Here is a 13,386-nt window from a genome sequence, read left to right as displayed (position 1 = left end):
GGATGAAATGAGGATGCTACAGGAAAAGCAGCCAAGTGAAAGACACTAGGGGAGCAACTGGTCCCTCATCTGAAACCAGTGTGAGCTCATGGTGACAGACATTCCCAAAGAGAACAACCTATCAGTGTTTCTCACCACCTGAGCTCCCCGGGTGAAAATGAATCACTCTCATTACTCCATGAATTTTGCGTTCATTGTTACCATTGTAGCTTTTATATATTTGGTGCAATGTTTTGTTCTTCACAGTAAACAAATGCAATTTTAGCTATTGAAATAATGTGCCAGCACACGTTTTGTGATGTAGGCTATATTATAGTAATATTTGACACAGTGCTTTTCCCATGCCTTTTTCTGCTCCGTCAGATTGGTCGAAATTCTGGAAGCTTTAGATTGCCCTTGGTGAGTGATTTTGTTCTACTAGCAATGTACGAAAGAGTACTGTGACAGTAACATGCATCAAGTCCCCTGTTGCTCTCTCGGGAAACGTTCTCTGTGAGATGACTATGTTGAAATGTTCTTGCTTAATTTTGTGGTCGGTACGCAGCAATTGAAGCAGGGAGCAAAGCAGCAGTTGTTATCGCCAATGCACGTGGGATGAATTCCCCCAGCCCCCCCCCCTTTTTTTTAAACTTCATGGGTAAGTGACGACTCAGATCTTTCTCTATCTACTAAAAAAATAGTGCAGTTGTAAAGCCAGTGGCATTACATGCGCTTATGATTCAGTGTGGACCAATTCTCTCTCATTTCTGAGCAAACGACATTAGGGATATCACTGTCCCTCACAGTTTTTCTTATTTTTCTCCTGTGCGGGCCTCGGGTTTCTTATTTATGTGGTAATGTGGCCACACTCCAGTGCCTCTTTATTTTATTCTCCCACTTGATTATAGTGGAGGCGCAGGGCTGATATCTGACTGGCTCGGGGAGATTTAAGAAATGGTAGCGTAAGTTTTATGTTTTGTTGTGGAGGTCTCTTGGCACTCATTTGTTTCTTTCTTTCTTTCTTTCTTTCTTTCTTTCTTTCTTTCTTTCTTTCTTTCTTTCTTTCTTTCTTTCTTTCTTTCTTTCTTTCTTTCTTTCTTTCTTTCTTTCTTTCTTTCTTTCTTTCTTTCTTTCTTTCTACTAACTATCGGGGAGCAGAGGAATGGCCCATTCTAAGACATAGACTGTGTCTAAAGCGTTAGCTGTTGATTTAGTGGGACATTAGGTCGGTGGATGATATGAGGCTGAGCAACTCCAACCTCAGTTTATTTGCGTCTAGAGTGCTGTTGTGTCTTTTGGAATTAGAGAATAATAACATATTTTAACCGTGGTTTTGATTCAGAGGAGTCTTACTAAGGTGCCATTTTTCCTCTTTGATGTGCCTCAAATACATTATATTGCCGTTAATAACATGAATCCTAGTCAGAAGAAGCACTGTACTTTTTTAAATGTGTTTTTTCCCAAGCAGCCTCTGGGGTCAAAGTAATTGTCACTTCAGAGTTACTGAAGGGAGTTTATTAATATTCTGCTTAATTCCCTCCACCTCTTTATCCTGGCAATGCTGACTTTGTCTCTTTGAATTGACCCGGACTCCCTGTAACCAAACGATCTCGCAGAAATGGATGTCCCCCTTCATTTGCTCTGGCATAACGTGGTGATGAAAAATGAAGTACCCTGATCGGACAGATTATTCGTCGGTGAGGGAGGACGGGGAAGGGTAGATGGTGGTGTGGTGACAAATACATTCCTGTGATTCCAGGCCTTCTGTTTTAGTGTGACTTTTTATTCAAACAAAATACTATTTAGAGGATTTGCATGAAGATAAACATTTGTGTCACTCTGGAATGTACAGTATGTGACCTGAAGCCAAAGTTATTGTCACCTTCACATGTGCAGTAACACACCTTGTTAGAATGTCTGGTTTTACAGCTGCTTAACATACCTTTATTTTACATTCCATTTCACCATTTTCTTATTTTTGATTTTTTATATCAAACCATTTCTGGGTAACTTACTGCAACAGTTGTCCACTACAATGGACTAAAAACTATTTATCAAGCAAGAATTTAGCTAGGACTGTCTGGGACTGGTCTGAGTGTGGAGAGCGGTTTGGAACTCTCTTTGTTATTGGTCTATTAACCAATTAACCACATGGTTATGTCACCAGGCAAGCCTAAACTCCCACCCATGCAAACAGGCTGATTAGAAGCTGCTGTGTAGATGGTATTTCTAACCAGCAACTATCAGGAAATAACACTGATCAATGTTAGTTTCGTCAGCTGTTGGACAATATTATGCAAAATACAGGAAAAATATAGTTTTGACTATACTGAGCCTTTAAAGGCTGAGGGATCACCTGTATCTCCCTTGTTTCTCTCTCTAGTGAAGACCACCATTCTGAACTACCAGAGCCCTACCACTGGCCTCTTCCCTACCAAGACATGCTCCAGCTGCAAGGAAGCCAAGGTGCGGGACTCCCTGTATTGTGCAGCCAGTTCCTGGGCCCTGGCTTTAGCCTACAGGTGACACACACACACACACACACACACACACACACACACACACACACACACACACACACACACACACACACACACACACACACACACACACACACACACACACACACACACATCTACAGCCACCTTAGCTCACTGTATATTAAAGTTGATCTTAGTAATGAATCTAGTACAACCTTAGTTAATGGGCTCCATCAGGGACCGATATTCTTAATCAAAGCAGACGGCTTTTGTAACGCCAAGGGGGTGCTGCGCATTGGCATGTACTGCTGCTGCTGCTGCAGCATCCAGACTACACAGACTGCAGAAAACATTAGGAACACCTGCTCTTTCCATGACATAGACTGACCAGGTGAAAGCTATGATCCCTTATGGATGTCACTTGTTAAATCCACTTCAATCAGTGTCAATGAAGGGGAGGAGACGGGTTAAAGAAGGATTTTTAAAACCTTGAGACAATTGAGACATGGCTTGTGTATGTGTGTCATTCAGAGGGCGAATGGACAAGACAAAAGATTTAAGTGCCTTTGAATGGGGTATGGCAGTATTTGCCAGGCTCACCGGTTTGTGTCAAGAACTGCAACGCTGCTGGGCTTTTCCACGCTCAACAGTTTCCCGCGTGTATCAAGAATGATCCACCACCCAAAGGGCATCCAGCCAACTTGACACAACTGTGGGAAGCATTGGAGTCAACATGGGCCAGCATCCCTGTAGAACGCTTTTGGCATCTTGTAGAGTACATGCTCCGACAAATTGAGTCTGTTCTGAGGGCAATTTTTCTCTAGTCCCCAGGCACAATGCTCTCACCTTCAGACATTCTGTTGATTCTGTATCTGATTATAAAACAGGTCACTTTTTTCCCTTTGTAGTAATGTGTCCTTCACTTCATACACTGAGGACTCAAGTTCAAGGGGAGCTCTGAGATACTCAAAATAGGCAGGGACTTTCTCCACTAGACCTTCTAACCAAGTGCTCTTTCGAAACCCACTGGTGTGCATTTTTTTCTCTCCAAGGGGACACGAGAGTAAAAATAGAATGTTCAAGTAGACCAGAGGGGCCTACTCATTCGTCATGGTTTCTTCCCGTTAAAATTGTCACAGGAATTTAATTAAGATGACTCCAATCTGACAGCACAGGCCCAAACCATTACTTACCCTCCCATGTGACTAGAGAGGACTGGAGTGGGTGCTTTAGATTGGAGTAAATGGGTGCCCATGCACTGGTGGAAATGTATGTTTCAAAGTAAGTGCATGTCATTAATGAAAACATACACGAGGTCTACTTGCAGTGCATTCGGAAAGTATTCAGACCCCTTCACCTTTTCCACATTTTGTTACGTTACAGCCTTATTCAAAAATGTATTCAATTGTTTTTTTCCCCCCTCATCAGTCTACAGTACACAAAATACCCTATTATGACAAAGCAAAAACAGGTTTTTAGAAGAAATCAAATCAAATTAATGAAAAAGACTGAAATATCATATTTACATAAGTATTCAGACCCTTTACTCAGTACTTTGTTGAAGCTCCTTTGGCAGCAATTCCAGCCTTGAGTCTTCTTGGGTATGATGCTACAAGTTTGGCACACCTATATTTGTGGAGTTTCTCACTTTCCTCTCTGCAGATCCTCTCATGCTCTGTCAGGCTGGATGGGGAGCGTCGTTGTACAGCTATTTTCAGGTCTCTTCAGAGATGTTCGATCGAGTTCAAGTCCGGGCTCTGGCTGGGCCACTCAAGGACATTCAGAGACTTGTCCCGAAGCCATTCCTGCATTGTTTTGGCTGTGTGTTTAGGGTGCTGCCACCACCATGCTTCACCGTAGGGATGGTGGTAGGTTTCCTCCAGACGTGACACTTGGCATTCAGCCCAAAGAGTTCAATCTTTTTTTCATCAGACCAGAGAATATTGTTTCTCATGGTCTGAGAGTCTTTAGATGCCTTTTGGCAAACTCCAAGCGGGCTTTCATGTGCCTTTTACTGGGGAGTGGCTTCCATTTGGCCACTCTACCATAAAGGCCTGATTGGTGGAGTGCTGCATAGATGGTTGTCCTTCTGGAAGGTTCTCCCATCTCCACAGAGGAACTCTGGAGCTATGTTAGAGTGACCATCGGGTTCTTGGTCACCTTCCTGGCCAAGGCCCTTCTCCCCCGATTGCTCAGTTTGGCTGACTTATTTGATTTAAGAATGGTGGAGGCCTCTGTGTTCTTGGGGACTTTCAATGCTGCAGAAATGTTTTGATACCCTTCCCCAGATCTGTGCTTCAACACAAATCAAATCAAATCAAATTTATTTATATAGCCCTTCGTACATCAGCTGATATCTCAAAGTGCTGTACAGAAACCCAGCCTAAAACCCCAAACAGCAAGCAATGCAGGTGGAGAAGCACGGTGGCTAGGAAAAACTCCCTAGAAAGGCCAATACCTAGGAAGAAACCTAGAGAGGAACCAGGCTATGTGGGGTGGCCAGTCCTCTTCTGGCTGTGCCGGGTGGAGATTATAACAGAACATGGTCAAGATGTTCAATGTTCATAAATGACCAGCATGGTCGAATAATAATAAGGCAGAACAGTTGAAACTAGAGCAGCAGCACAGTCAGGTGGAAGTTGAAACTGGAGCAGCAGCATGGCCAGGTAGACTGGGGACAGCAAGGAGTCATCATGTCAGGTAGTCCTGGGGCATGGTCCTAGGGCTCAGGTCAGTTGAAACTGGAACAGCAGCATGGCCAGGTGGACTGGGGACAGCAAGGAGTCATCATGTCAGGTAGTCCTGGGGCATGGTCCTAGGGCTCAGGTCCTCCGAGAGAGAGAAAGAAAGAGAGAAGGAGAGAATTAGAGAACGCACACTTAGATTCACACAGGACACCGAATAGGACAGGAGAAGTACTCCAGATATAACAAACTGACCCCAGCCCCCCGACACATAAACTACTGCAGCATAAATACTGGAGGCTGAGACAGGAGGGGTCAGGAGACACTGTGGCCCCATCCGAGGACACCCCCGGACAGGGCCAAACAGGAAGGATATAACCCCACCCACTTTGCCAAAGCACAGCCCCCACACCACTAGAGGGATATCTTCAACCACCAACTTACCATCCTGAGACAAGGCTGAGTATAGCCCACAAAGATCTCCGCCACGGCACAACCCAAGGGGGGGGGGGGGGGCGCCAACCCAGACAGGATGACCACAACAGTGAATCAACCCACTCAGGTGACGCACCCCCTCCAGGGACGGCATGAGAGAGCCCCAGCAAGCCAGTGACTCAGCCCCTGTAATAGGGTTAGAGGCAGAGAATCCCAGTGGAAAGAGGGGAACCGGCCAGGCAGAGACAAACCTGTCTTGGAGCTCTACGGACAATTCCTTTGAGCTCACGGCTTGGTTTTTGCTCTGACATGCCCTGTCAACTGTGGGAGACAGGTGTGTGCCTTTCCAAATCATGTCCAATCAATTGAATTTACCACAGGTGGATTCCAATCAAGTTGTAAAAACATCTCAAGGATGATCAATGGAAACAGGATGCACCTGAGCTCAATTTCGAGTCTCATAGCAAAGGGTCTGAATATCGAGAGCATCCTGAATATCGAGAGCAAGCCGTGGTTGCATCACCGCCTGGTATGGCAACTGCTTGGCCTCTGACCGCAAGGCACTACAGAGGGTAGTGTGTATGGCCAAGCTTCCTGCTATCCAGGACCTCTTTACCAGGTAGTGACAGAGGAAGGCCCAAAGAATTGCCAATGACTCCAGCCACCACAGTCATAGACTGTTCTGTTCTATGTACATATTAACTCAATTACCTTGACTAACCTGTGCCCCTGCACATTGACTCTGTACCGGTACCCCCTGCATATAGCCATCACTACTGATATTTTATTGTTGCTTCTTAATGACTTTTTATTTGATTTATTTCTTACTTCAGTTTATTTTAGTAAATACATTCTTTAACACTTTTCTTAACTGCATTGTTGGTTAAGGGCTTGTAAGTAAACATTTCACTGTAATGACATATGATTTGATTTGAATACTCATGTAAATAAGGTATTTCTGTTTTTTATTTACCTAATTTGCAAGAATGTCTAAACCTGTTTTCGCTTTGTTATTGTGTGTAGATTGAGGATATTTTTTTTATTTAATCCATTTTAGAGGAATATTGTTAAGTAACAAAATGTGGAAAAAGGGAACAGGTCTGACTACCTTCCAAAAACAATGGCATCTACATTGCATATGTCAACAGTATACTGGAAGCATTTGGGTCATTTTCAAGTGTGATCTTGATGAGAGGTCAATTGGAATGTAGTATGTTCTTGCTTGTTTTAGGAATAACAACTGTCAATAATGTCACAACTGTCATTAATGTCCTAAAATGATTTAAAACCTGTCTATGACTGTGATTTAACATGCTCTTCCGCTCGTTGGGCCGTTTTTTTTTCTCCATCTCATTGTGGCACATGGTGGCGATCAACCCTGTCGTGCAGACGCATCGATGATGACATGGGACGCACCCATGAGTTGGAGCACTCAGCCATCAAGTGCATGAGGGGCATCCTCTACTGTTATATGCGCCAGTCTGACAAGGTGAGTCCACAAACGAAACGTCAGACCACAGGAAACACTGTAGTTCATTCTTAGTGATCTAAACAAATGCCATTATCCAGTAATGAATATAGATTTTTAGCAAACACAGAAACTGTCACTAATGGGGGGGGGGGATGAAGATCTCTCCTTTTACTGATCTTCTCTGTTCTCACGCTTCAGTGGTTTATTATCTCGCGCTTGGACTGGTTGTATCTCTATGTGGATGGAATAATATAGATGTTTCCAGATGTTTTTTGCCTCAACAGAACACTTTTGTTTAAAGCATCTGAGCAGACCGTTCAGTCAAAATAGCAGTGTTTATATTGTTTAAAGACCTCTATGAAAGCAGCTTTAGTACGATAGAACACTGGTCTTGTTCTGGTCTGTAATTGCACATCTCTGTTGGCTTTTGAAATGGTTTTGTTTCATTTGCTCATGACCTTGACGACCTAATTTATGGGAAAGCTTTTCTGTGTCTTAATTATAATGCACCGTTTCTTCAGTTAATTACACAGTGCAGCGCTCATTAACATCTGTCTCTGGCATTCACAGAGAACATGCCATTTTTAATGGACCCACAATAGACGGACTAGGAAGCACTTTTAAAAACAACTACAGAGCCATTAAAGAGAGGGCATCAAAGTTTACCACAATGTACCAATGAAACTAAACACAGTCTTAACGAATTAGCCACAAGACACAAGCTTCTCAAATGTTTTCTGACAGATTTAACTCCGGAACCATTTCACGCTAAGATCACACACACTCACTGACACACAGTGACATTTGACAAGATTCATAAACTGCACTATTGTGGAAATGCACTTTCAATACAAATGTTAGGCTATTTTGGAACGCAGCAGTTATCAGTGCCAAATGTTGGCACAAAATAATGTACTGTGTGAAGCAAACTCAAACAGAGTGTATAGCTCTATGTGTATCACGCAAATCTGACCTGGGATGGTTTGAGGAGAAGTCATATGTGTACATCTTTGGCATGACTCAAGAATTGCATAATGCACCACGATACAAATAAATGGTATGTCTGTTTGCAATATTTACAGATGCATTCATGCATACGAGTGGTTTGCTCATGTCTTCAGAGCCATTCATTTGAGGAAAATTCTAGTGTGTGTGCTAGTGATGACGCAGTGGAATATCCATGAGCCATCCTAGTCCTGGTTTTCACCTCACGTACCTTTTTGTGAGGATAGGATAAATAATTGAAATATGCCCAGTGAGTAAGGTGTGTATATATATATATATATATATATAAAAAATAAATATTATATGGACTGACTCCTCTTTTATTTGCCCTTTCGCTCTCTTTTTCTCTCTTTCTTCACCTTCATTCTATTTCAGGTGGAGGAATTCAAACAGGACCCCAGCCCCTCCAAGTGCCTGCACTCAATATTCAATGTCGACACAGGAGATGAGATTCTGTCCTACGATGACTACCATCACCTACAGGTAAACCCGCTCACAAACATTGTCATGATACTGCATAAAGACCGAACGGATTCCGGTCTCACGCTCTTCACCATTGTAAATACCGTCTCCCTCCATCAGATTGATGCCGTGTCCCTCTTCCTGCTCTATTTGGTGGAGATGGTCTGCTCCGGCCTCCAGATCATCTACAACACGGATGAGGTACGGCCCACTGGCCTTAGTCACGTGACCTCTCTCTCAGAAAGAACACGTCTGTCTGCGGAGCACGACTCTTACGCAGCATGGCTTCTTCATAGTGATTAGATGGGGGGGGGGGGGGGGGACATACGGACAAGACTATAAACGACGCAAGCCAAGAAAGCTCCTGTGTGCAAAAGTGCCCTGAGACAGTTAATAGTAGAGGCAGCAGCTGAATAAAGCAGTAGTTAACGGTCCATGCATCTTTAGAAACGCAGCTATTTACATGTGATGATTTGATGACTATGTAACAGTTTTAAAATCCAATACACCTGCCTCTTGACTTCCACTAACTTATGCAGCACCCTTTTTCATTAGTGAGCAAGTTATTGAGTTGGAGGCCTAGTAAAACGGACAGCTAAAGTAATAGCAACTCCTTCGTTATAGTGGTCCTTTAAGGTGGCTGCAGCCGTAAGTGCTTGTTAATTCTCTTGTCTCCTGTTTTTATAGCCCTTTGGGAGATTTGAAATTCATTAATTCCATCTCTTAATTCAGTTGTCTGCTCACTGGGAGATTTACTTTTAGGCACAGGGGTGAAATTATTGCCTTCAGAAAAAGCTTCTTTTTTTTATCCAGACTTATCTTCAAAAATAGAGCTGTTCTAGAACATTATGCCCGGAAGCAATTACAGTGAGCATTCACTTTGTTTACGGAAAATTGAAAGCCTCACATTTAAATATTTTTTTATATTTTTTTCTCCCAACGGCAAACAAATTGCCTGTGTAGCTTCAATGGGGCCAGTCCTATTTGCAAAGCAGACCTAATTTGCACATTTAAATAGTGCTTATTGAGCTGCGTAATACAAGTAAAGGGCATGAACATGAAATCAACGAGCATGCATCCTTTTATTAATCTACATCAGAACAAATAAACAGGAAATAGGACTCTTAATGTGTGTCATTTCTGCACCGCATTTAGATGCATCTTTTGGTTTTCTCATTATTCCAATTTTGGCTCTTAGCAGTGGTTCAGTATATTTTCCCGACTGGAAGTTCAATTCAATTGAATCTTGCAGTATTAATACAGGTAGATGCTTTGTGTGTTTGTGTGTGTGTGTGTGTTTTGTGTATACTCCCATTCGTGACGGCAACGTTCATGATAATACTATCAAGATACCAGAAAGATACCTCTGTCGTTAAGACAATTTGAAAAATCCTATGCTTCTTTATCTAAATATTGAACAAGCGTGGGTGACAGAGAGGAACAAAATGGCGCAGTTTGAGTAGATGGGGGTGAGAACAGGTGGGTCTGAGCAGGTGTGATGTCGTCGATGTTTGTGTGAGTCGGTATTGTTGTCTTTTGTATGTTTTGTGCTGTACTTTTTTTTTTTCTCAATAAAAAAAGGTCATGATAGATCCTTACATTAATCATACTATTAATGCCCAAAATAAAATAACCCGCAATGTCCTTATTTCAGTGGCTCTGTTTAATTCCCTGTCTTCTCTCCTTGCCTGTCCCATTTTTGTACACTTTAGGCCCTGTCTGTTTCCCTGTTGTCAGTCACATCTCCCCCAGTACTTTCACATTTTTCCTTCATGGCCTCTAAGTCATCATTTAAAAATAGGACATGGTTTTGACTACCCATGTGACTGGGTGATGTTTGTCTTTTAACATGGGGCACACAAATGTTAATTCCATCAGGGGCAAAATGTTAATGTGTTTTATTCAATAAATAACTTACTGAAAATGTGCATAAAATGAGAGTTATTGGAGAATAGTTTATTCCATTTAAATGTGAGTACATTCTTCCCGAAGTTGCATGAGCTCTTCTTTTGACAATATGATGTACAGTTTAATTTCAGGGAGAAAGCGTTCAATGTTGAGATTGAGCGATCTCGTTCATGTGATATTGTCGTATTTTCTACCTCTGCAGGTATCTTTCATCCAGAACCTGGTGTTCTGTGTAGAGAGGGCGTACAGAGTGCCTGACTTTGGAATGTGGGAGAGAGGGAGCAAGTACAACAATGGAAGCACTGAGCTGCACTCCAGGTCTGTCTTGTCCTACTCTAGTGAATACTTTGATTTATAAAGGTATGAACATATTGCTAGACAGTCTCCACACATGGAATGTGTTAATCTCTCCACAAAAACAAAGAGGATATATTTTAGGGTAGTAAAGGTAATGTCGATGACCTATCATTCGAGCAGTAGAACTGCCTCTCCGTCTCTCAAGACCTCGATAATGATTCTGTTTCCTCTGTCCCTTATCTCTGGAAAACATTGGTTTCTCCTAAAGAATGTAGGAAAATTGGTTGCAACTTACCACCATTTCCTAGAGAAAAAAATCTGGCTTTGCATTCTACATAGACAATAATTCGACACCATGTCCATTAGTCAAATTCAGAATGACTGATTTGTAGTTCAGTTTCCATAATACACATTAAAATGCAGTAATGTAAACAGAGAGCAATTGCGGGGGCAGAATAACAACTTTTTACTTTCTGAGTTCATTATCTTCATGCGGAGTCATTCACCAAGTTTCAGGCGCGGTTACAATGGGGTTGGGGGGGGGACTGTTCCATTAACTCAGTGTACCAGACTGCCGATGGGTACGTAGGCCTGTGTGTGGCTGAGTGTCAGGGAAAGCTGTGATGAATGCCTTCATCAAGAGAATTGAATCATGATATTCAAGCTCGGCTGAAAGGAAAATGGCAGTCATTATAAAACAATGTTAATGTCATCAATCCTAGATGGTATTGAGTTTGTGCAAAAATGGCTAAGCTGTAGTCCTATCGAGCTTGGTTACCCCTTGGCAATCTCTCGCCAAGTTAAAATATAGAGCAACTTAATTCTAATATTTTGCTTTGTTCAACTGCGTTAGGTTTCTAATTTAAGTCCACCCTATAGTAGGTTTAAACCGAACTCCACTCATTGGGACGTGTTGACTGACTGTCAACATCAGTCAGGATTAATTACATCATAGAATAGTACATTAGTGTATGTATGTTTCTCCCTTTTGTAAAAAATGTATGACAAGATACTGTGTTGTGCTTGTTGTCTGCAACTTGTTACAATTATCAAACCAATGCCCACCCTGCTCCCTGAAACTCCAGCACTGTGTGCACATTCAATGTTTTAAACCTTCGACCAAGGCGTCACACTCACTCAGAACTGTTGACAGCTCTTACGCATTATTGTCCAGGCAAGTTCGGACAGAAAATCAATAGACTTTCAAAAAAGGCCTCATGTTGCTTGATTGTGATCATTGCTGCTGATTTTGTCAGAGAGGGAGCTGAAGTTGTGTTTCGGGAAAGCTAGTTTCAACTATGTTCTGTTATTTTTCTGCATTTTTGTATCGGTTTGGGCCCTGTATTTGTGGGATTGAACACCTTTTTAACTTGTCGGTGTATCTTGCAACTCTACTTGCCACGTCGTCGTCTTCCTTTTATAGAGACCTATTAAGAGGGAAAGGAAATGCACTGCTATTTTCTCTGCATAGTAAAGTGCACAATGATTTCAGCCCCCTCTCAGCAACAATTAAATCTACGAGTCATCTGTTTGCATTACATTATTAAACCATTCAAATGTATACTTGTAGGCATTTTACAGTATAATTGTAAGGCTCGTTACAAGGCAATGAGTGTTTGTTTTGGGTGTCATGTGCCTTGTACATAGGGGGTTCATAAAAAGTTGAACCAAACCCCCATTTATAAAGTATCTCCAGTTGAAGTTGTAAGTTTACATACACTTAGGTTGGAGTCATTAAATCTCATTTTTCAACCACTCCACAAATTTCTTGTTAACAAACTGTCATTTTTCCAAGTTGGTTAGGACATCTACTTCCAGCATGACACAAGTCATTTTTCCAACAATTGTTTACAGACAGATTATTTCACTAATAATTCACTGTATCGCAATTCCAGTGGGTCAGAAGTTCACATATACTAAGTTGACTGTGCCTTTTAAACAGCTTGGAAAATTCCAGAAAATGATGTCATGGCTTTAGAAGCTTCTGTTAGGCTCATTTACATCATTTCAGTCAATTGGAGGTGTACCTGTGGATCTATTTCAAGGCCTACCTTCAAACTCAGTGCCTCTTCGCTTGACATCATGGGAAAATCAGAAGAAATCAGCCAAGACCTCAGACAAATAATTGCAGACCTCCACAAGTCTGGTTCATCCTTGGGAGCAATTTCCAAATGCCTGAAGGTACCACGTTTATCTATACAAACAATAGTACGCAAGTATAAACACCATGGGACCACACAGCGGTCATACCACTCAGGAAGGAGACGCGTTCTGTCTCTTAGAGATAACGTACTTTGGTGCGAAAAGTGAAAATAAATCCCAGACCAACAGCAAAGGACCTTTGTGAAGATGTACAAAGGTATCTATATCCACAGTAGAACGAGTAGTATATTGACATAACCTGAAAGACCGCTCAGCAAGGAAGAAGCCACTGCTTCAAACCGCCATAAAAAAGCCAGACTACGGTTTGCAACTGCACATGGGGACAAAGATTGTACTTTTTGGAGAAATGTCCTCTGGTCTGATGAAACAAAAATGGCCATAAAGACCATTGTTATGTTTGGAGGAAAAAGGGGGGGCTTGCAAGCCAAAGAACACCATCCCAACCATGAAGCACGGGGGTGGCAGCATCATATTGTGGGGGTGCTTTGCTGCAAGAGGGACT

At 42.2% G+C, this 13,386-nt stretch overlaps 1 protein-coding gene across 4 annotated transcripts in view; it reads left to right on the top strand.

The window, feature by feature from the left end:
- Positions 1-13,386, top strand: part of LOC109895495 (phosphorylase kinase, beta) — a 62,336-nt gene that overhangs the window by 6,758 nt on the left and 42,192 nt on the right. For all 4 annotated transcript variants that reach the window (XM_020489208.2, XM_031830738.1, XM_031830740.1 and 1 more), the window contains 5 exons: positions 2,363-2,501; positions 6,968-7,067; positions 8,430-8,537; positions 8,637-8,717; positions 10,627-10,742. In XM_020489208.2, the coding sequence (XP_020344797.1) occupies positions 2,363-2,501; positions 6,968-7,067; positions 8,430-8,537; positions 8,637-8,717; positions 10,627-10,742 (544 nt within the window). The remainder of the gene's footprint in view (positions 1-2,362; positions 2,502-6,967; positions 7,068-8,429; positions 8,538-8,636; positions 8,718-10,626; positions 10,743-13,386) is intronic.

This window comes from Oncorhynchus kisutch, linkage group LG8 (assembly GCF_002021735.2).
Source record: "Oncorhynchus kisutch isolate 150728-3 linkage group LG8, Okis_V2, whole genome shotgun sequence".
Taxonomy (NCBI): Eukaryota; Metazoa; Chordata; class Actinopteri; order Salmoniformes; family Salmonidae; genus Oncorhynchus; species Oncorhynchus kisutch.
Note: the sequence above shows the minus strand (reverse complement) of the source record. Positions and strands in the feature narration are given on the sequence as shown.